The following is a 23297-nucleotide window of genomic DNA, read 5'->3' on the forward strand; positions in this document are numbered from 1 at the left end:
TATTACTCTGTTAATTAATTTTGGCCTTGTCCTGCTGTGCTGCCTGTCACAGATGTTCTGGGGTAAAGCCTTGACCACAGCACCGAGTGATTCCATTGGGAAATAAACTCTCAGCAATGTGTGGTTGTTTTAGTGGCAGATGAGTTCACTTTTTGGTCATTTTGATAATTTCTTTTTGCTGTTTGCATGGGACCTTACTGGAAATGAGGGTTGGGAAGGATGAGCTGTGTGAAGGTTTTGGGAGAGATGGGGAGCACAGAGGAGTGGCTTGGGGTAAAGGGTTAAGGATCACTGATTTCTCATCTTTAAGGTCATTCTGTAGCCATTTTCTCCCTTAATATTTAGGATTGGAGGCTCCATGTCAGGTGTGTGTGTGTGGGGTGCTTCGAGGCCTGGCTTTATGTCAAGAATTGTTCAGCAGCCAATTTGAAAGAAGGTCAATGTGAAGATCAATTCTGGCCTTAATTCTGTTTGTGCCTTCTGTGTGTGGGTCCTTCAGGAGGATCCTGGGTTTCTGTGTTCCCTTGCAGACCGTGCAGGACGGGAGGCAGTTCATGAAGTACATTGACCCCCATTTAGGGGTTCCTCTGCCAGAGAGAGACTACGGGGGCAACTGCCTGATTTATGACCCTGGCAATGGAACTGACCCCTTCCACAACATCTGGGTAAGGAGCAAACTCACTAATGAAGCTGTTTTGGGGTAAAAAGCTGCTTAATTGAACTCTTTAGAGTGCAGTTGTGAGTCTGGCTGAGTGCTGAATCGGAGCACAGCCTGTGACTGACTCTTCAGCCTCTTTATTTCTCTTCTCTTGACCTTTCCTGTCCATCAGATGGGGATGTGTCTCTCGGGATCCCAATTACCTGATTGCCCGGGGGTGAACTGTTCAATAGCCTTTCCTTCTCAGGTTGTTGGTGTCAATTTTCCCTGCAGAGTTTGGGTTTCTTTGTGTGCTTGAGGACTCCTCCTCGGTCACCTTGAGGCACGAAGCCCAGAAGCTGCACCACACAATCCCACAAGGGTTTGGGTTGGAAAAATGATGTAGTCCCACCCCCTGCCATGGGCAAGGACACCTTCCACTAGTCCAGGTTGCTCCAGCAGCACTTTTCTGAGTCCTGAAAACCATCAGATTATTGTTTCTCCCTGGCAGAAATTCCAGGGCAAAGGAATTATGGTCATTTACAGCTCCCTGATTTCATGAAGTGAGGAGCACCGAATCCTTTGGGTCTGCCCCGTAAATCTGCAGTGTCCCAGGGACTGGAGTAACTGGGATCTTATAAAAGTAGAGGGAAAGGCACTGTGCCCAGGGACTGGCAGGGCTGGTAGGATTTAAGAAGCTCTGCTAAATTCCTTCCTGATGAAGGAATGCAAGTATTTGTGTGGGAAAACCAGAAGTTTGTTGCTGCATTTTTCTTGGGGGTGGGAGGGGAAAAAAAAAGGGCTGTGACCTTCACTCTCTTCTTGGTTTGCAGGACAAGCTGGATGGATTTGTTCCTGCTCACTTTTTTGGGTGGTACCTGAAGGTAAGAATGGCTCATTTCGCCTTAGGGACTCTGCTCCTCTGCTCCCAGAGCCTCACTGCTGCTGCTTTTGTGGTGCCAAGCCACAGTCAGTTATACCAGGCTTTGTAATACATGAAAATACATGTAAAGATGTGAAAAGCCTTTTTCCCCGTTTTTTTCTGTCTCCTGCCCAGGTTAGGCCACCTCATTTCTTTCCAGAGATTTATTGCAGCAACAGGCTCCCTCTCTCCTCTACAGGGATTCATTCTGGGGTCAGATCAATAAAGAATTTAATTCCTGTAGCAGCAGAAATGCTGGAACAACCTTTGGAAGTGGAGTGTGGGGCAGGCAGTGACAGTGATATTCCCAAACACAGATGCTGCTGCTTTCCCAGTGGCGTCAGATCAGGGTTTTAAACCATTAAATGGGCAGTGGTTTAATTCTTGTTGCTTTTTAGGCAGTATCAACCAACTGTGGAAGGAATTCCAGCTGCGCCTGTCGCTGGCAGAACAGTCAGCAGTGTTTTGCTGAGTACTTTGGTCTAAATGTTACCTTTTTTAACCCAAGCAGACTGACTAACTCAGGCGGTTTTGCCCCCTGCAGACCTTGTTTGGGTTTGCTATTTAAATAACAAGCTGACAGAGCTCGGCTGTTTGAAAAACAAGCTGGAGCTGTTGGTTTGTGTTTTCATTTAAAAGTGCTGATGTGTTCTGTGAGTGGTTTGGGGCATGCCTCAGAACCAGAGGTGAATTTGCTGGGCCTGGGGAGACCTGGACTTCAGCTTGTTCTGTTAGTGAACTGAGCTGTAAATTTGGAAAACTTGGATCCTCTTCTTCCAAGAGAATTGCAGTACAAACTGGGCTGCCCAGCTGGAAGGAAGCAGGCTGCTGGATTTCCGCTGGGCCATAGCATATTTTTCTCTTAAATATGTTAAATATTAACCTATTTCTCTATTAAAAGCTGGAGGTTGAGTGTATTGTCTCAATAAACAGAGATGGGCTTGTGTTTGGGTTTTTTCCCCAAATATCAAGGCCCCAGGATAGCAATATTGAGAATGAATGGGCCTCATTCATCAGAAATTATTGTGGCTTTGGAGTCGTTTAGAGCCCATAAAAAGCTCTGAAAAGCCTTTTCTGAGCACTGTTAGAATGGTGCTGCCTGTGGTGGTTGAGCACCCAGTAAGTAATTCCATGCATTCAACTCATTTCCCTCCTGCTCAATCCCATTTTACCTCTCTCTGTTCTTCATGTGATGGGATTGTTATCATAATCTATATTCCTGGGCTGGTTTTGGCTGGGGTAGAGGTGATTTTCTTCAGTGTCTTTTCCTGTCTCTTGTGCTGGAAATGTTGAGAGGCGGTGGGCATTTGGATCATCGCATCATGAAAACAAAACTATCCTGAGTTTCCTGATCCTTTTCTGGATACTGGTGACAAGATCTACAACTGTAGATGGATTTTAGCAGCTGTTTAAAAGACATTTTTTCTCCCTTCAGACCTTGATGATTCGGGACTGGTGGATGTGCATGATCATCAGTGTCATGTTTGAGTTCCTGGAGTACAGCCTGGAGCACCAGCTCCCAAACTTCAGTGAATGCTGGTGGGATCACGTACGTACTGCAGGGACCAGGGCTTATTTGGGAATGCACATTTTGTGGGGAGGGCTGGGAAGTGGTGAGAGCTGAATTGTATCACATGTGGGACTGCTCCCTGTTGAGTTTGTGACGTGCTTGTCACTGTTTCTGTAATTTTGTGGGTTACAAACCCTTGGACACGGTTGAATATTTGTTTGGGCTCATTTCACACCAGAGGGGAGAATCTAAAGCTGTACCTGAACACTTTCAAATATTGGCTTCTGGTGCAAAGCTTAAAGTCTGAAATTCAGAGGAAGGCAAAACTTGGTGTGAGCTTCAAGGGACACCATAAAATTATGCTTTATTTTCCTGTGAGGTTTAAGTTGGTGCCAGAGCGATCAGAGTTCCCTGCAGTCAGGGCACACAGCTCTGGGTCTGTGTTTGGATGGATTTTGGGAAAGACCCAAGCTTGGAATGATTTGCTCCGTGGTTGTGTTTACAAAAGTCAGTGCATTATTAGAGACACCAAGCCAAGCTATTTAGCCTTCAGAAAATCCGTGGAATTAACCTTCTGTCCCACTCCTTGGACCCATGCTCTAGTGTTCCTTCCCCAGCATCACTGGTGTGTTTCTCCTTCCAGTGGATAATGGATGTGATCTTATGTAACGGGTTAGGAATTTACTGCGGGATGAAGACCCTGTCCTGGCTTTCCTTGAAAACCTACAAGTGGCAAGGACTCTGGAACATTCCGACCTACAAGTAAGCTGGGGAGGAGGGAACAACACAAAGGTTGGGCTCCTGTTCAAGAGCTTGGTTGTTCCATGTGGGTTAATGTGGATTAAAGAATTCCTGGGTGTTCAGGTGACTCCAGGATCCAGTGACTTACTGCTGCAGGGAGGTTTGTTTGAGAGTTTTATTCACCTTGTGGATGGGATTGTTGGAAATACACCTGTGTGTCCCAGGCATTGCCCGATGGAAGTGAGCTTATTTAATGAAATGGTTTAAGGAGGTGTGGGAATCCCAGCTGTCATCCTACTCCCATTCACAGCAAGGATCTGTTTGGTCTTTCTGCATTCCCTAGTAACCAGAACTTCACGGGAACTGGGACACTGGGAATTAAAATTTAATAAATCCCTTGTAGTCGTGTACCAGTAATGCCCTGTCGTGCTGTGTAGTGTCTTTGCTGAGCAGAGCAGAACTGCTTACAACACGGGGTGTACTATATTAAAGCTTAAATTGATAATTGAAATAACAAGCTCAGAGCTAATCTCATTAAGTTGTGATTTTAATGGAGTAAACGGAGGCGTTTTGCATATCTGAACTGGTGTCTCAAGTGGAAGCGCTGGCAGATGCCTCTTGCCTTGCCTTCAAGCTGCAGTGGTTATTTTGCTCTTTTCCAGAGGCAAGATGAAGAGGATTGTGTTCCAGTTCACCCCGTACAGCTGGGTGAAGTTCGAGTGGAAGCCGGCCTCCAGCCTGCGCAGGTGGCTCGCAGTCTGCGGCATCATCTTCGTGGTGAGGACACCTCTCTGGCGCTCCTGTGCCCTGGTTCCAGCTCCTGTAACTCAGGCTGCAGCTTTGGGGATGTTCCTGAAGCTGAGGCCGGGAGGGATCCCTTCCCAGTCCCGCAGAGCTGTGTCCGTATCTCTGGGACAGGTGACAGATTCACTGCAGGAAGGGTTGTCCTTGCTTGCTGAACACTGTTGCTGGCAATGGGAGCGATATAAAGTGGGATCTCTGGGTTTTCAGCAATTTGCTGCTCCCCAAAGCATCGACTGTGGGTGAAAGCAGCTCAAATCCCTTGGTTTTATGCAGGTACGGGTCATGTTACAGCTGGAAAGGGCTGTATCCAAGGCCTCGGGCTCCTCTGAGCTCACTCCTGAAGCACAGATCTGCCTAAATAATTCAATTCTCCTGGATTTTTCATTTTTTAAATATTTCACTGCACACACAGCACCTGAGGGGGTGGAATTGTTTCATGCTGGGAATGCAGCGTCTGAAATTCATACCTGTGCCTGTGGAACAGAACTTGTCACCCACGTGACACTGATAGGGAGGGTGAACTGGGCAGTTTAAATGCCTTTTTCCCACTCCTGGCCCTTTGCCAGCCAGGGGACTTTGGCCTTTGTGTCGTCCGTGGGATGTCACTTGGCTCTGCTCTGAGCAACTCAAACTTATTTCAACCCAGCAGCTGTGAAATTGAATTAAACCCGTCCCCGTGACACTTGGGGTGATCCAGAGGCACTGGGCATGATCCAGGTTCCGTGGCACAGGACAGAACTCTGTGTCTGCCAGAACAAGCTCCCAGCACCTGCTTCCTGCTGCAGGACACATTGGCCAAGCTCATGTGGTACTCCAGGCCTGCTTTGTGGGAGCAGTGACTGAGTGTAAATAAAACAGATGTTTCCCCAAAGGTTGCTGCTTGCACCCTGAAGAAATTGGGGTTGAGGTGCTGCTGCAACAGAGATCCCAGTGAATTTATACTGGACTGCGGGATTATGTTTCTTTCAGCACATCCCAGCTTCAGCTGACAGGTTCTAAGCAGCTTCAGGTTCTGGCTTGCTCCTTGGGCTTAAGCAATGCTTAATGCCCTTTGTTATCACTTCTTTTGAAGTGACACTCTGGTGTCTCTCTGCTCCCTTAAGCACATTGCCAGGGCAGCTGCTTGAGAGAACATTTTGCTCTTGATTTATAATCAACTTTCCCGAGTTGGCTTTGAGGGTGAGTTTGCATAACTGAGACAAAACAACCCAGCCCAGCCCCCCAGGATGTGCAGCTCGTGCCTCTTGTTATGGTGGGTTTTAAAGGACAGGGAAAGGAAAAGCTGTGCTTTTGGGATCTGTCCTCAGTGCTTCTGCTGGTACTTCAGGCTCTTTCTTTGAAGTTCACAAACGTGTTTGAAATTTGAGGGTCCTGCTTGTCCAGCTGTTTTTGGTGCCTCTTCCAACGTAGAGGAAATGTTTAAAAACCCAGTTGGTTTTTTTGGGTTGGTGCTGGTGGTTCACTCAGTGATGCTGAGCAGGGCTGAGAAATGGGCAGGAGGAGCCCTGCAGGGAGAGAGGGGCATTCCAGGCTTCATCCACTGGCGTTTTCCAAATGTAATCCACGTGTCCTTTCTCCCAGTTTTTGTTGGCAGAGCTGAACACGTTTTACCTGAAGTTCGTGCTGTGGATGCCCCCCGAACACTACTTGGTGCTGCTACGCCTCGTGTTTTTTGTCAACGTGGGAGGAGTGGCCATGAGGGAGATCTACGACTTCATGGACGACCCGTAAGCCCCACCTCTCTGTACTTCCCATGTCGGGCTCCACGTGCTTTGTTTTGAACTTGCTCCAGCTTGCTGGCATCCATCTCGGGCACTAGTTCAGCTTGTCAGGGACAAAAAAGGCCTAATCCCAAAGCATCCCGCTTCGTGTTCCTTTGTTTTGGAGGTACCACTCTCACTGCCCCCAGTCAGAGAGCAGCTGTTGTTAAGGGCATTGTGTGTGCACTGTGTTAACCTCAGTGTCTGGTAAATGATCTCTCTGTGGAGAAGGGAGTGTGGAAATGAGCTGGAGTGCCACTGGCTCGTGGGCAGAGGAGCTCTGTGCTCCGATTCCAGACCGAGAGCCAGGAACTGCAGTCCTTGGATGTGCCCCTGGGGACATCAGGGCCCAGACTAAAAAATGTGATTCTTAAAGGCACTTCTTTCCTTGAGCTGTCTTCCCCATGGCCCTCCGGAGCTCTCCTGGCATCCTCTTGCAGGTCAGAGGCCCTCAGTAGAAGGATGTGCTGCAGGTGAAGCACCACACACAGCAGTGCATGTACTTGAGACTGTTCCCACCTCAGCATCATATTTGTCCTCGCTGCTTTTGTTTCTGCAGACCATGTGAGAGCTGAGAAAGCTTTGTTCTCAAAATCACCTTTTCTTTTAATGTCACAACCTGCCTGAGCCCACATCCTCAGCCTAAGGCACTGTCTGGCTTCCAGGGGTGTTCATTGTCTGTCGCTGACCAACGCAAAAAAGTGTCTGTGTTCAGAATTTAGGGTTCCAACATTGTCTGAAGATCAGTTTCCCTTGCAAGGCTTTGACTCCTAGAAGTGGGAAGAAGGGCCAGCCCACATTGCTTAGTCGGAATTCAGGACATTCCGCAGGGGCAGGATGCCCTGCCCTTGGTGTTGGACCTACTGGTTTGGGACGTGCCTCCAACTCACAGGTAAGAAGAGTCTCTGCCTCGCTGCCGAGCTCCTCTCCTTAGCACCATTCATCTTCTTGTGGTGGGGTTGGAAAAGCTCCTTTGCCCTCTGTTCCACCACGTGGCATAACGCTGGAATTTGGGAGAGCCATCCGTCGCCGGTGCCTCACCCCTGGTTCCGATTGCTGCTGTTCCTTCCGCGAGCCGGAGCAGCTCATCCCGAGCTGCGTGCCCCCGGCACTGCCGCCGCCTCCTGCCGCGTTCCCTGCTGGGGGAGGTGGCTGCCCCCACATCCTGGCCTTCCTGGCTCTGCTTGATGCCCCCCAGAGCTGACATCAGGCTGCTCCTGCAGAAGGGCAGAGCTGAGCTCTTACCTGGTACCTTCTCCGCAGAGGGTTTTGCCATCCCTTCCTGCATTCCAGGCCATCCAGGCAGAGAGGATCTGCCCCCGTTTGCCAGCTTCACTGGCACATCATTTCAAGCCAAGGATCCTTCAGGATTCTTCCCGTGGTGTTGTAGGGAGAAGCTGCTGGGAAGAGCAGGTTGTACCAGAGGCTCCCAGCTTACATCACGTGGGAAACCTTGCTGACCTTTTCCTTTTGGAAACGCTTAATGCTCAAAGACTGGAACATCCCACTTCTTTTGTGAAGTTTTCTGTTTTGTGAAGATTTCTGTTTCCTTGACAGAAACGTGGCTCACTGCCTTGTCTGGTGGTGATGGGATTGTCTGGGATGAACTGATGAGGTCTCTCCAGCCAGCCCTGCAGTGTTGGGTCTGCAAAGCAGTGAAATTCCAACTTGAAGAATTCTTTTTCCCATTCAGGATGCTGAGTGTCCGCAGGCAGTTCTGGGGCTTTGCTTGCAGGGCCTTGGGCTGAGCGTGGTGACAGTGAAGTGCCTGGAATTGCTGTAGTCCCAGAAGAGGGGTGGAGCTTTCTCCAGCCCTCACACACCCCACTGCCGTCCTGATCCACGTGCTGCCCGAGTTCCCGAGGACTGGATGTGTGAAGTGTTCCTGACCAGGAATGTCTTGATGCAACAGCCTGTAGCACTTGACCCTAGTCCCACGTTCCTGCTTGGAGTCTTGCTGTCACTTCCAGGGAGTCTGCATCAAGGCCATGAATTTTAGCTCCTTCATCACAAGAAAAACCTTTCACCTCTTTCCTGAGTGTTAGGGCAGGAAACCAGCTCTCTTCCTCGGCTGCCTTGGGGCTGCACAGCTCTTGTGTTGGGGTTACCTTTGATTCTGTTGTCAGGGAAAGGATGGCAGAGGAGGAAGCAGTCCGGCAGAGCAGAAAGCTGCCCTCATCATCCCAGCAGTTGGAATTCCCTGTGAGAGATCTGCTGCTTCCTTTCATCTCCCTGCCTGTGAGTTAGGGCTGGTCTCTGCCTATTTAATCTGTCACCACCTGGAGCAGTTTCTGCAGCCCTTTCATCCAAGCTGATCCAGGCAGGATACCTTTTAAGAAGGAATGCACTCATCCCCTCTGCGTCAGCAATCACCTACGCTTGATTTATTCCATGCTTTTTCCCAGGGTATTTGGATGGTTTGGTGTAGCTTGAGCTACACATTGGTGTCAAAGACAGCTCTGGGCCTCGTGTGTGAGAAGCTCCTGCTTGGAGCCATACCCTGAACATCAGCTGGTCTCAGGCTGCTCAGAGAATCGTTTCATGTGGATTTACCTGGGAATGGGGACGTTTCCCTCCATTGTGTGGTGATGAAGTTTAACTTTGCTTGCTTTTAGAGCCTCTGCGAGGAAACTGAAGTAACACCACCGTGCAAGTGTCATCCCTGCAGAGCCTTAGTGCATGTGTGATCTGAACTAGGCTTGTAGGACTGTGCAAAGCTGAGTGAAATCACTGCCCCAGCTGTCTTTTTGTGCAGATTTCTCCACATCCCTAACTTGACAGCAATGAGATGGTTTTGTCTGTGTTTCTCCTGCAGGAAGTTCCACAAGAAGCTGGGCCAGCAGGCCTGGCTGGTTGCTGCTATTACTGCCACGGAGTTCCTGATCGTCGTCAAGTACGATCCCTACACGCTCACCCTCTCCCTGCCCTTCTACATCACCCAGTGCTGGATCCTGGGGATTATCCTGGTGCTCACCTGGACAGCCTGGCGCTTCTTCATTCGGTGAGTGGGGCTGCATTTGGGGCTGGCCAGGGCTTTAGGGGGATTTGTTCAACCCCCATCCTCAAACATGCTCCCCGGGACTGCCTGGGGAGAGAGCACAGCTCTCCTGGGTGGGTGCAAGTCCTGAAATAAACAGGGCCAGGGCCTGGTCCTGGCAGTTTCCTGTCTGGATCGAGGAAAGCAGCTGCACAGGCCCTCAGGGGTTAGCAGCCTTCCAGTATTGGAAGGGGCCCACAAGGAAGCTGGAGAGGGACTCTGCATGTCAGGGACTGGAGGAATAGGACAAGGGGGAATGGCTTCACACTGCCAGAGGGCAGGGTTAGATGGGGTGTGGGGAAAAACTTTTTCCCTGTGAGGGTGGGGAGGCCCTGGCAGAGGGTGCCCAGGGAAGCTGTGGCTGCCCCTGGATCCCTGGAAGTGTCCAAGGCCAGGTTGGACGGGGCTTGGAGCAGCCTGGGATAGTGGAAGGTGTCCCTGCCAGTGGCAGGGGGTGGAATGGGATGGGCTTTAAGACCCCTTTCAACCCAAACCCTTCCATGATTGATTGAAGTGCAGTGGTGTGTGGAGGGGTGGCAGTGGCTGCTCCTGCAGGATTGGCTGCTGTGCTGTGGCAGAGGTGGGAAGAGCCAAGCCACCAGCCAGAAACACGAACTGCCCGTGAATCAGTGCCATCAGCAGCTGCAGAAACGCCCAGCCAGGGGCTCCAGTGAGTTGTTATCCCAGGAAGCCTGGTGCAGAGCAGGTTGCCGTGCCGTTCTTCCTGCAGGCTGGAATGGTGTGCTGTGTGTGTTGCAGGGACATCACCCTGCGGTACAAGGAGATCCGGCGGCAGAAGCAGGAGCACAGGCACGAGAGGGACAAATGCCTGAGCAACGGGGATGGACACTCGGCCCTGCTGGATGAGCCCAGCGGGGACAAACTCCGCGAGAGGAAGCTCTGAGCGCGGACACGCGGCTGACAGGAACTCGCGGTGCCCGAGCGGGCCTTGTGCGCGGTCCCAACCTTATCCTACCTAACTCCTAATTGTCACTGTTAGCGTTCCGGCGTGTGGGAATCCTCTCGGGGAGGATGGCACTGACACAGCCCCCCCCTCTCCTCGTGTCACCTGGGCAGGGCCAGAGGAAGTCGGTGTGGAGGGAGGTCAGCGCCGACCCCGCGCACGGGGCGGGGCCCTCACCGGGTGCTGCGCGTCTTCCTCGGAACCAGGTGTGGAGGCAGGGGGCTCAGAGCACGGCACACAGGGATCTGCTGCTGCATTCCCAGGGAACTGAGAGCTCCGTGGGGCGCTGGGGCACTAGGAACACTTGTTTTGGAGCGTACAGAGACCAGGCACGGGAAATGAATGCTGTTCTTCCTGCTGGAACTACCTGGAGCTGCGGAGGAGGCTTGGGTGAAGGGTTGAGCGAGATGGCCGCGGGTACACGGGGGCCTGTGGCCGCGCTGCGTTCCTTGCACAGGATGTACCACAGCACGCTGCTGTTCCAGCCCCTCCGCAGGGCATCCCGCCGACTCCCAGCGTCCCGGAGCGGCCTGCGGCACTCGGGTGGTGTGTCCCAGCTCTGGGGGGACAGGCAACTTCTCCTTAGCTCTTATTTTTAATTTCTCTTTTAGTCTCGGTCATCTCTTAAATGTAAGGGAAGGTGAAGTGAGAAAGGTCAACCTGCCTTCGCTCTGCGGAGTAAAATGTGTCACAAGCAGAAACCGGGAGTGTCCTGTCGGTCTGGGGTTCCCTGCTTTCTCCTCAGCTGGGTTTGTGTCCCCACCTGGTGGGGTTTGCTCCGGGGTCTGACAGGGGCACGTCAGGCTCTGCCACCCTTTGTCGCTGCCCCATTCCTCCTGGGATGGCTCCAGAGTGAGGGGTCTCTGGGAAAGCTGTTCCCTGCAGTGTCGCACCGCACGTCCCTGGCACAGCCCAGCCCAGCCAGGGAGCATCCTGAGCCAGGCAGTGTTTCTGCTGGTGACTCAGCATCCTGGAAGGGGAATGGGAAGCCTGGGCTGCTTTGTTTCCCCAGCTCATATTTCCAAAATGTGAGAGCTCCACTCATCCACATGGATTCTGTATCCTCCGCTCCGAGCCCTCGCGTCGCTGTCCCGGGCACCGACGTCACCCTGTCCCTGCTTAATTCAATCTGGCTGTTTTCCAGGGAAGGGTTTATCCAGAAGAAAATGACACACACACCACAGTACAGCTCCGAGAGTGCAACCCCAAGCTTCTGAGGTGGCAGGAGCTTGCAGACTTGCTACCCAGCACACAGCTGGGTTTTAATCCTGCTTGGTCTTGTGTGGGAATGGCAGCCAACATTCCCAGCTTTAGTGTTCCAAATGCTTTCCACTCATAAAAAGTGGGCAACGGGCAGTCTGGAAGTTGGGAATCCCCAGCTGGGGGGGTGGCCAGGTGACCTGGGGGGACTTGTCCCTGCACCCCCCCTCCCGCCAAAGGGCCGCTTACCTGCACTGGCAACACCTGGTGAGGAATATCCAGAAGGATCCGGGAGATTTGGCCTCACACATGAGCCACTGGCTCATCTGTCTGCATCCAAGGGATCCCAGGGATAGTCTGGATCCTGCCCATTTAGTTCTGTGTGCTGCTTTGTCCTTTGGGACATGGGTGCTCTCTTGTCACCTCACACACGGAGCCGGGGCCCGAGGGGGTCGGGCGGTGCCCCCTCCAGCACATGGGATGGGTGCACGGATGCTGGGCCTTGAGGTAAGGAGTGTGTCCAGGTTTTCAGGGAAAAAGGGGCTCTGGCAGTCACAAATTCGCCTGGATTTAGGAATCCTTTGTGATCGTCTTGAGGCAGTGCTCAAAGCAGCCTCATCATGAGGAGGTGGAAGGGAAGCCAAGAGTCCTCGTGGGAATAACATTTGGCGTGGCCTGAAATGGGACCCTCCCTGTGGAGAGGGCAGAGGTGGAGGGCTCCTGCTCCCGCACACTGGCGTGTCTGACTCACCTGGAACAGGTGTCCCACCTGTGGTCACCCTGATTTCACGGAGAGCTTGGCCAAAGGTAAGTGCTGGCTTTAGAAAGGAGGGGTTTTCAATAGGAGGGTTGGTGTCTGTGTGAGGCTGGAGGAATCCCGGTGCCCAGCTGGGGCATTCGGACAGTTCCAAACCTCAGCCTGATCCCATCCCGTCTGGAACAGCTCTGGGAGTCACTTTTGCCCAGAGTCTGGAGTGGTGAGCCCCGAGGTGCCCTGCGGGCAGGAGGGTGCTGGGTCCCGGGCAGTGCTGCAGAGGGACAGCCTGCCACATCCCTGGGGAAGGATCATGGCCTGCTCTTTTCCAGCTGTGCCCAGGGGAGAGCCAGGAAGCCCCATGGAAAGGAGCTTTGGCTGCAGGATGAGGCAGCTCTCCCACCCAGTTTTTGGTACAGTCAAAACTTGCTGTTTCCTCCCTGAAAGTGAGCTTCCTACCAGGAAGATCACAGGAGCATCTCCCAGTGTAGAGCAGGGAGCCTGCAGCCAGGGTTGAGCTGGCCCCCGTGGCTGGATGTGGTGGGTGTTCCTGGGAATTGCAGGTCCCTCTGGAATGTCACACTGCTCCATGGCTCCTGACCCCACCTCTGCTCAGCGTGTGTGGGTGTTTTCTCCCCACAAAATCCCAATTATTTCGTTTCCTCCAAGCAAAGTGTTTCTCCTGCTGTCTGAAATTGCTCCGTGCTGCCCTGGAAGTCGCCTGGCCTGTGAGGTCAGGTGGCTGAAGCCATGGATACGAAGGCAGGGAAAGGGAAGATTCCCTGGAAAGGTGCGTAGGCACAGTTTTTCCGATGGTCACGGTGTCAGGCTGTGGTTGGCACGGTGCCAAACTGCATGAGGAGCTTTTGGGGCCAGATCCCAAAAAATTCCACCTCTTGGTGCAGAGGGAGAGGATCTGATGGGTTTTCTTAGGAACATCCAAAGGCAAGACCTTTCTGGATGGCCCCAGGAGGGATACACAGCTGGAACAAGCTGTTTGGGACAAGGGAGAACCCAAGGATTCAGTTTGGGGTGGTGATCCAGAGACCCCAAGGGGCTCTGCGCCCTTTGAGGGACAAGGGGAGGGGATGTGGGGCCCCATGCAGCGAAACGCTCCTCAGGGCCCGTGAGGAGGAGCAGCTGGAGATGCAGAGGTGCGGTGGGACGGACCAGGGAGTCCCTGGGAAGTGGCATTGGGGGATTTGGGGGAGGCTGCTATGGCCAAGCGCATAGCAGAGGGTCTCTGGTGTGGGGTGAGGGGTCTGGCGTTATCCTCCTCACTCCTGGCTGGGATTTGGGGTGCGTTTGCAAGGTTTGGGGTCAATTTCGTTGAGGGTTTTTTATGGCGACTACCTCAGGAAAGCTGGGAGGCAAACCAGAGCGAGAGACCGCCGGGGTCCGCAGGCTCTGCCGGGGGGTTCGGGCTGGGCCGAGCCGAGCCCCGGGGAGGGTCTGGCGAGCGCAGAGACCGCCCAGCTCATGGCACGGATGAGCGGCGGCTCCGCCCCGGGCTGGGCTGGGCGAGGGAGCGGAGCCGCTCCCGGTCCCGCACCGCCGGGAAACATCCCGGCCGTGGGGGGACATCCCGGATCCCGGGGCTGGGCTCCGGAGCCGCAGAGACCCCCGGGCAGCCGCGGGGGGCTCTGCCCGCTCCCCGGGGGTGGGGAGATCCGTGGATCCCGGGGCTGGGCTCGGGGACCCCCGGGCGGCGCGGGGGGCTCTGCCCGGTCCCCACCGCCGGCCGGGCGGGCCCCGGGGCTCGCAGCTTCCCCCCCGCCCCGGGAGCGGACGCAGCTCGGCGGATGCCGGGGCCGCCCGGGAGTCCCCGCGCTCCCCGCAGGTCCCTGAGGATTTGTACCTGTCCAGGTAAAGCGCGGGGGCCGCCGCTTTGGGTGCCCGTGGGTGGGACGTGTGCCCTGCGGGGGGCTGGGGAGGGCGCTGGGGGAGAGCAGAGCCCAAATCCTTCTGTTTTGGCAAGTTTGGGATGCGTCTTTATTCGTGCCGGGGGCAGACTGCATCCCGCTTCTGTGCCCTGCGGATGGAGGCCGGGGGCCGGAGGGGGCAGGACAGGGCTGGAAGGGGCCCAGCAGCGCTGCGGGACCGGCCTCACCGCTGAGCTGCGTTTAGGCCGGGCTCGGCACACCGGGCACGGGTGTCTGGGGCAGGACAGGGAGGGAGGATGAGCAGGGACATCGCTGGAACCTGGATCGGGACGTTTGGGGACTGCAGCGTGCTCGGAGGGGTCGTAGCCAGGTTGGTCCCGGTGCTCTGGGACCAGCAATTGGGGTTGCTGTGCCTGGGGCCTTGGCAGCAGCGAGGTGACAACCCCCTGAAGGCTGGGGGACCCCCTTTTCCAGGGGGGACAGGTGGCTTTGATGCTGTTTTATTGTCCCTCCAAGCAGGGAAAAGGGAGCTGAGCTCTGCAGCAGCTCCCGAGGAAAATGAGGCTGCGTTGGGGTATTGGGATGGATGGAGAGGGCTCTGCGCCCCAAACCTGGGACTCTGCCCCCCTTTCTTGGTCTCTGCACCCCAAACCAGGGCTCTGCAGCCTGATCTTGAGGTCTGTGGGTGAAAAATCCATCTATCCCTGTGCTGCCAGCAGTGGGAGAGCGGTGCCTGTTCCCTTCCCAATGCCTCAGGCTTGATTTCCCAGGGATTTGAGCAGCAGGTCAGGGGGATGTCAGAGCAGCTCCATGCAACGCTCCGGGGAAGAGCTTAGTTAACAAAAAAAAGCGCCATAAATCGTTCCCCGAGCTCCTCCACCCCCGTTTCCTCGCTCAGGGGAGATTGATGCTGCTCTCCTAATAGGAAAATACCTCTGGGTTTCATCCCAGTCCTGAGCACCGCAGTCTCTTTCGTGGTGATGCCTTGGAAATCTGCTTGACTTGCTGCTTACAGCTCATTAGAGAGGGAGGTTTTGGGGGTGGAAGCTCTGAAAGAAAGGAAAAATCAGAAATTCCTTCTAATTTCCAGAAGAAATTGGGAAGAGATGGAGGGGGTTTAAAGGGAATGTTTGTCCTCCTGCAGGGAAAGCTGGTCCTGAAAACTTTGCTATTTTCATATTAAAAATAATTGGGAAGCAGGGAGAGGAACAGAGCCCCTTGCTTGGGTACAGGAGCTTTTCAGGGCGTGAAAAGAGGCAGTTTAGGGTAAATCTCTGTCACGTTGGTCTGTTGAGATGTCAATTTTCAGCACTAAACAGCAAAGTGTGCCTTGAGCTGAGCTCAGCCCGGGACACAAGCCCAGCCAGGATGGGACTGTTTTATCCATTGCACAGGGGGATCTGTGCCAGAGGGAGGAGGGCGGGGAGGAGCTGGGCACCTCCCAGCCCCATCCCAGCATCGCTGTCACTTCGGGTGACATTAGGGCTCCCCCTCCTCCTGTTACCCCAAGGATGGGCTGTGTGCCCCTGCAGAGGGGGCCAGGCCAGCACAGGTGATATTCCATGTCGTGAAATTCCCACTTTTGCCCTTTAAAATCCAAGCCTGGATGGTTTGGGGGGAGAGTTGATCACCTCCCGCAGTGCCTGAGGCTGTGAGCACCCGAGGGGAGCTGGAATTTGGGGCCCAGATATTGTGGGATCATCTGTCCAAGGCCGATCCAGCTCCATGAGTGGGCTTTGGGAATTCTGGGGAGGGGCTGAGGGGCTCTGAGGGAGGTGTGTGGGGCTTTAGGTGCAGTGCTGAGGTTGTGTCCCCGTGGGGGTCTGTGGGATCCCACCAGCTCCTTGTGGTCTGTGATCCCCCGGCAGGGATGCCAGGGAACAGGGGGTGCTGGTCAGTTCCTGTTGGATTTCCTTGTTGGGTGTTTTTGGGGATTCCAAATCCCCTTCTCATAGCAGGAACAGCTGGCTTGGATAAATCCCCCTCAGCATCCGTGCTGCCTGTGCTGGGATCTGCCTGGCAGAGCAGCTTCCTTTGGACTCGACTGGGAAAAGCCCTGTCGGGGGAGGGGAAGGCGACGCAGCTTTCCCGCTGCAGGAGCTGATTCCTGGGCAACAGCATCCCCTAAACCCCGCAGTGACCCCAAAATGGGGGAATGGGGCTGCCCCCCTCCGCTGGGGCCAGGGCACCCCTCGGGAGAGGCTGGGAAACTGCAGGAGGCAAAGGAAGGTTTCAGCTGGAAAAGCAGCAAAGGGCTTTGAGGGCTCCTGGAGGGGAGATGTCCACACACACAGAGGGGTTGGGAATGTCGCTTGTTAAACGCTCCCGAGGTAAATGGAGCGGCTCTGCCCCTTCCCGAGGGTTCCTGTCCCCCCTTCAGCTCCTGCCGGTGGCTCAGAGGCTCCAGAGCGTTTGCTCAGCGCCTGGAAGGGGAGCCAAGGCCGGCAGCGATGGAGGGGGAGCAGTGATGGAGCGTCCCTGCTGGAAAATCACAAGGCATTCCCTTTTCGGGTTCTTCCCCTTCATCCTAACGCGGTGTCTCGCTCATTCCAGGCTGTCCCGCTCGCCGGGAGCGTTTGCCATGGACACGGGGCACGTAAGCAGATCCCGCTTCAGTGGTGAGTCCTCCCCAGGGAGCCCGGGAAGGGTTTGGGGCAGAGCTGCTGGCGCTCACACCGAGGTTTTTCGGGGGGAAGGGATGGCTGGTCCTTACTGCTTCCCATGGGGAGACCCCTCTGCTCCATGCGCCCGCGGGGTTTTGTTTCCTAAAACAAGGGTAAAACCCTTAAAACCTCCAAGTTTTCCAACATGAGAGCTCAGCCCTCGGAAACGGGCAGGAATGAGGGGGAAGCAGGTTCCAGCTCAGCTGGGATTTGCGCTTGGAGTTACTCAGAGGTAGGAGCCAGTAAAAGATTATTCTGCTATTTTTATTTTTATTCCCAATTTTATTCCCGATTTTGCCTCTCCGGCATAGCAGAAGCCTGGGAGCTCTGGCACGGGGAGCCTCCAGCTGCTTCCCACAGTATCATTAGCCCGGACGCAGGGATAAAGCAGAGCCCTTGAGGGGTTTGTGCCGGGGTGGAGGCAGCAGGACCCGGGTCCCACCCCAATGTTTAACCCGGGAGATCCCTGCGGGCTGCTCCCGGATCCAAAGCAGGTGCTTTGGATGCGAATACTCAGTTCCTTCCGCAGTTCCCGCTGGAGGAGGGCTGCGGGGAGCAGCAGGTTGTCCCTGCGCTCGGATGCGATGTGGGAGTTCAGCCTGGCTTTGGGCTTTTTCCGGCTCCGAAGGAGGGAGCGCTGCGGCGTGATGATGCCGGAGGACTCCCCGGCAGCGCTCCGGGATGAGAAATCCTCTCTTTCCCCCTTTTTCTGTGTCGCACGGAGCGGCTGGTGCCGGTTCGGCGCGGGAGTGATGGAGGCTGGTGCAATGCAGCAGGAACCGAGCCCGGCGCTCCCTCCCCGCTCGCTCCGGCGGCACCCGCGGGGCTCTGCCCGTTTTCGACAGCTTCTCGTTTGGCTTTTCCTTGCTCCCGGCTTTCCCTGGCATCCCCGGGCAGCAGCGGGGGCTGTCCCGCGGGGCCCAGGGCGATGCAGATGTGCGCCGGGCACATCTGTCCGTGGGACAGAGCCGCGGCTGGCAAAGGGACCCCCCGGCGCCTCGGGAGTGGCACAGCCACTCGCTGGGAAGCGGGGCTGGGACGCAGAACTTCACCTCCCGGGGAAGCCAAGGCAGGGCTGGCATTCTTCGGCTGGCAGAGCCTCTGCCCGGCCCGTTTGCAGAGCCCGGGGGGGAGCTGCCGTTTATCCGCTCCTCGGCCCATCCCATCCCATCCTCGGAGCTCGGAGCCGGGGTCGCGGCGCGGCAGCAGCCGAGGCTGAACCAGGCGCGCTCCCGGGGCTGTGAGCGGCTCACGGAGCCCCCTGTCCCTGCAGCGGCCTCCAGCCCGCCGCGCTGGGAGATCGGGCTCTACGCCGCCGGCGCCCTGGCGCTGCTGGGAATCGCAGCCATCAACCTGTGGAAGCTCTGGCGCTCCGGGAGCTACCCGGCCCCTTCCCCCTTCCCCAACTATGACTACCGGTACCTGGAGCAGAAGTACGGAGCGGCGTGTCCGGACATCAGGAGCAAGGTGAGGGGGGGAAGTCGGGTTCGCCTCTTTCCCTTTGCAGCACGCGGGACGCTGGAGGGCTGGGAATCTCTCCTGGATCCCCTCGCGCAGGGGAACGGCCGCAGGCAGCGACCTGGTGCTGCCGGAGCTTTTGGGGGGATCGCCGGAGCTGGGAGCTGCGGGAAGCTCCGGGCTCGCTGCCGCGGCAGCTTGAGGCCAGGCGGGGGCCGGGATGCATCCAAGGAGAAGCCCAGCTGTCCGGCTCCGCACGGAGGGACGGGATGGATGGCAGCGCCTGCTTTCCTTCCCCTGGCAGCGAGGGCTGGCCCCGGGCTCGCAGAGGGCGCCAGGTCGGAGCTCTTCGTCCCGCAAGAGCAGCCTGAGGGCAGAGGACACCTTGGAGAGCATCCAGGAGCTGGGCAGCCTGGAGCTGATGGGCAGAGACCTGGGCCTGGCCCACTGCGGCCCCCTGCGGAAATCCATCTCGGCCGACTCCCTCAACTCCATCTCGTCCATCGGGAACAACTTCGGGCAGGATTTCACGGTGGGGCAGGTGGAGGTGTCCATGGAGTACGACGCGAGGGCGACCGCCCTGCACGTGACGCTGCTGCAGGGCAAGGACCTGCTGGAGAAGGAGGACACGCGCTTCGAGTCCTGCTTCATGCGGATCAGCCTCCTCCCGGCCGAGCAGATCGTCGGCATCTCCCGGGTGAGCCCTTCATTCCCACCCGGACGCCCCCCACAGACCCCTGTGCACACGGATTGCCCTGGGATTTTGGGTGGCAGCGTCCCTTGGCCACATTTCCCAAGGCAGTGGTGGGGTTTGGGAGCATGGAGTTCAAGGCTGGATGTGGTTGACAAGGGATTTTGGGGGGTCTCAGCTCCCCGAGGCAGTGATGGGATGTGGGAGCAGCGAGCTCTGGGTTGGCATGGGATTTTGGGGAGTGTCCCAGGTGGGGTTTGCACATCAGAAACCTGGCAGAGGCAGGAATGTCTCCCTCTTGGCTGGGATTTGGGCTCACTTTGTCATCTCTGAGCGTGGCTGGTGGCAAGTTTTCCTGCTTGACTGTCCCTGCTCCTGGGGATGCTGTGGCAGGTGGAGGAAGTGGCCTGGGGTGGGATTTGGAGCCAGTGGCAGTCTGGGCAGGTGCTGCTGGTGTCTTGTCGTGGCCCCACAGTCCCCTGAGTTCCCACAGTCCCTCTCCTTCCCACAGCAGCCCCAACGCTTTTCCATCCCTGCACGGCAGCGGAAAATCCACGTGGCGGCACTGATAGGGGTGGATCTGGGGCAAACCCTCCCTTTTTAAGTGCCTCAAAAGCTGCTTGTGGGAAAGCAGGAGCCCCTGTTTTCTTCCAGGAGCTCCTTTTTTGCAGAGCCAGTTTGATTTAATCAGGATGTCCCAGCAAGGAGTAGGAATGTGCGTCCCATTAAGGCATCTCTCCACTGGGCTGGAGGTGCTGCTCCATCCACACACACCGGCTGCTGCCTCCAGAATTTCCACAGTGCCCTTTTAGCCCATTTTCCCATCCAGATCTCTGGCTCTTTATTTATGCTCTGGAGATATTTATTATTTAGCATCGTTATTTATAATTCACCAGCACAATTTACCTCCTTGGCTGCCCCGAGGCCACGGATAAAGGCCCAGCCGGAGCTTTTCCAGTGCTTCTGGAGGGGTTTTAAATAGCAGCTCCTGTTTGGTTTTGCTTGATCCAGAGCTCCCAAAATACAGCGTGGGCTGCAGACAGACAGTCTGTAAAATCCGTAGGGCTGTAAAATCTGATCTTCCCACAGAGGAACTTCAGAGTCCCCGGGGATTCTGGAGGTTGGTGGTATCCAGTGGGAGAGCACGGACTAGAAAGGGGGATATGGCAGGTGCCACATCTGTGTCCTCCATGCCAGGGATGGAGCAGGGTTAGGAGCAGGCTGAGACAGGAGAGAGTCCTTGGGGGAGATGAACCCTCTCCTGGGAGGCTTTGGGGTCACACAGCCCCACAGAGGGGTCCCTTCTCCACCCAGATTTGGGTGGCTTTGGGGAGCCGGTGGATCTGCTTTGCTCCACACTGTCCAGGGTTGCAGCTTTCCATCCCATGGGACAAACCCCTGGTTTGTGTGAGGCATCTTGGATGCTGAAACAGGGCCGGAGTAGGGGAAAAAAAACCACCCCAAAATCCATGACTTTAGAGCAGTTTCCCTCGGCCAGTTCTTTGGGATCAGCACCCGCAGGATGAGCCGTGGCAGCTGCTGCTGCCTCTGCTCCCAGGGAATGACGTGACACAGGGACAGCATCAGCCAAACAGCACCATTCCCACTGGGCATGTTCAGGAGTTGGTTCTGCCTGGAGAAGGGCTGGGGGTTGTACCTGGTATCCATAAATCCTGGTACCTGATATGGCCAAGCCGGATGCGCATCCGCGCTCCCAGGGGGGTGGGATGTACCTGAGAGCACTGGGGCAGGTCACAGCCCTGGTTTTTACCCCAGTGGCTGAGCAGCTGCTGCGGTCGGGTCAGGAATAAATCATCCCATTGGATGGGGGGTGCCCTGGGGATGTCTTTGCAATTCCCATGGAACGGGGCAGAGCAGGGACGCAGCCCCAAGCCCCGTGGGTGCCAGGGCGCTCCCTCCTTCCCGTGGCAGATCCAGAGGAGCGCCTACTCTGTGGCCTTCGACGAGCGCTTCTCGGTGCCGCTGGATCCGGCGGCGCTGGAGGAGAACAGCCTGCGCTTCTCCGTCTTCGGCATCGACGAGGACGAGCGCAGCGTCAGCACCGGCGTGGCCGAGCTCAAGCTCTCCGACCTGGACCTGGCCACACGCCCCTTCAACGCCTGGCTCTACCTGCAGGACACCAACAAGGTGAGCCGGGGGTGCCCCATCTCCCAGCCAGGGTTTTGGGGACAGGCTGGTGGGTGACAGCCTGGGCTTTGCGTCCCGCAGGCGGTGGACACGGTGGGGGAGATCCTGCTCTCCCTGAGTTACCTGCCCACGGCCGAGCGGCTCACGGTGGTGGTGGTCAAAGCCAAGAACCTCGTGTGGAGCAACGGGAAGGTGACCGCAGGTGAGGGGGGCTCCGTAGTGGCGTTTGTCCTGGTTTGTCCCATTTGTTCCACTGGAGTGGCTCCCGGTGAGGACAGACCTGCTGGGGAGGGCCACCAGAAAGGGTCCCCCTGCTTTGTCCACATGGCTGGGGACACGTGTGACTGATCCTTCTTCTGCCCCCCGAGCAGATCCCTTCGTCAAGGTGTACCTGCTGCAGGACGGGAGGAAGATCAGCAAGAAGAAGACAGCGGTGAAGAGGGGAGACACCAACCCTGTGTTCAACGAGGCCATGATCTTCTCCGTGCCCGCCATCGTGCTCCAGGTCCGGCCCAGCTTGGGGTGGGGCACATCCCAGTGCTCCTCAAGCTCCCCAAACCCACTAGTGGGGAGCTCTGGGGGCATCCTGGGAGCTGTGGGGGTTGTGTGTGTTTGGGTCTGGTTTGGGGTGGACGTGTGGGGGCTGTTTGGGGAGGTGTGGATGTGTGGAAGTGGCTGCTGGAGAGGGGATGTGTGTGGGGAACTCTTGGGAGGGATATGGATACATGGGTTGGGATATAGCAGGGTGCACAGGGATGGTTCGGTATGTGGGCAGGGGCATGGATTTAGGGCATGTGGGGAAAAGAGGGGGATGAGTAAGTGTGGGGGGAACAGGAGGGTGGGTTTGTAGGGGCTTGGGGGGGTTTCAACAGCAGGGGCTGGGTTTGAACGGGGTGAGGGCACAGAGGGCCGTGTGTATGTGGGGTACAGCAGGTTGGGTGGCGATTTTCTGGGCTTGGGATGCGTGGATGCGTTGGCATCGTGGGTGCAGGTCCCCTCGGAGAGGGCACAGGGGCACGTGTCCGGGGGGTCTGTGCGTGGTGACGACAGCCCCGTGCCCCCCAGGAGCTGTCCCTGCGCGTGACGGTGGCCGAGAGCGGCGAGGACGGGCGCGGCGACAACACGGGCCACGTGCTCATCGGGCCCGCGGCCAGCGGCATGGGCACCACGCACTGGAACCAGATGCTGGCCACGCTCCGCAAGCCCGTCTCCATGTGGCACCCGCTGCGCAGGAATTAGGCCGCATCCCGACACCGGGGACAGCGGGCCCGGAGCAGGGACTCGGTGGCACCGCGTGGGGCCGAGGGGCCCGAAACACCCGGAGCACGGACGGAGCGGCTCTGGGGGCGCAGCCCGGGTCGCCCCCGCGTTTGCCGGGCCAGACCCGCCGGGAAGGAGCCCAAATGGACCAAAACGAGCAGGAACCTCCCCAAACTGCGGCTCCCGAGCGTTCCGTGTGCTCCCGGCGGCCTCGAAATCCGCGGAATCCTCAAACGTGGACTCCTAGAGAGGGAGAGGGGGGATTCCTTCGGAAGGTGGTTTTGGGGCGGGAATGGTGAGCGGGGTGATAGAAGCCAGCCTGGTGTGGGTGGTGATCCTGAGGGGATCTTTTGTAGGGATTTTGGTGCGCTGTGCCAGGGTTGGAATGTTTCCACTGAGGATGGAAAAAGGGAGCAATTACAGCAGAAAATCAATTGTTACATACGGCTCCTCCTTCCGTCTGTTCCCCCACACACTCGATCCCTGCCCATCTCCACTGCTGCACAGGCAGGGCTGCACTTGGTTTCCAACCTCTTGGGTTTGAGGCCAGATCCACGCTGGGAATCATCCCCTGAAGGTCCAGTAGGATCAGGGGCAGCTTTTCCAACCCCAGCCACTTTTCCAACCCAAACTCACCCTCGGGGTGCTCAGGACAGCACGGCAAACTCCTGCTCCTTAACACAACTCTCACACCTGGGGATTGTTTTTTCCAGCTCCTAATCCTGGACTTGGGCTGTGACTTAACCCTGTAACTAATTTTATCCAGGATTTGGGCACAGAGAGGAACATCTTGGCCCTGTGACCCAAGGCAGGTGGGAGAGGTCCCTAATTTCATGATTTTTAAGCCCAACTCCCATTTCAGGAG

General features: G+C 56.4%; 2 protein-coding genes across 3 annotated transcripts in view; both read left to right on the forward strand.

Moving 5' to 3' along the window:
- PTDSS2 (phosphatidylserine synthase 2) overlaps positions 1–11070 on the forward strand; it is a 30071-nt gene extending 19001 nt beyond the window's left edge. The window contains exons 5-12 of one of the 2 annotated variants that reach the window (XM_082284426.1): positions 531–665; positions 1471–1521; positions 2995–3108; positions 3713–3831; positions 4473–4587; positions 6196–6341; positions 9190–9375; positions 10171–11070. In XM_082284426.1, coding sequence (XP_082140552.1) covers positions 531–665; positions 1471–1521; positions 2995–3108; positions 3713–3831; positions 4473–4587; positions 6196–6341; positions 9190–9375; positions 10171–10315 — 1011 coding nt within the window. In that variant the 3' untranslated portion in view covers positions 10316–11070. Of the gene's footprint in view, positions 1–499; positions 666–1470; positions 1522–2994; positions 3109–3712; positions 3832–4472; positions 4588–6195; positions 6342–9189; positions 9376–10170 lie in introns of both variants that reach the window. The other variant, XM_082284427.1, reaches the window with a different exon arrangement.
- A 1185-nt stretch (positions 11071–12255) lies between these two features.
- Positions 12256–22411, forward strand: SYT12 (synaptotagmin 12; the record flags this gene model as incomplete). Its single annotated transcript, XM_082282851.1, is given in 16 exon segments — positions 12256–12318; positions 12322–12382; positions 12672–12715; positions 12719–12728; positions 12731–12764; positions 12766–12817; positions 12821–12853; positions 12855–12896; positions 12898–13067; positions 16766–16830; positions 18149–18342; positions 18638–19030; positions 20957–21172; positions 21254–21374; positions 21544–21677; positions 22238–22411. Coding segments are annotated over 16 exon segments (1806 nt in total).
- Positions 22412–23297: the final 886 nt, after the last annotated feature.

Source organism: Coloeus monedula (assembly GCF_965178545.1).
Source record: "Coloeus monedula genome assembly, chromosome: 6".
Classification (NCBI taxonomy): domain Eukaryota; kingdom Metazoa; phylum Chordata; class Aves; order Passeriformes; family Corvidae; genus Coloeus; species Coloeus monedula.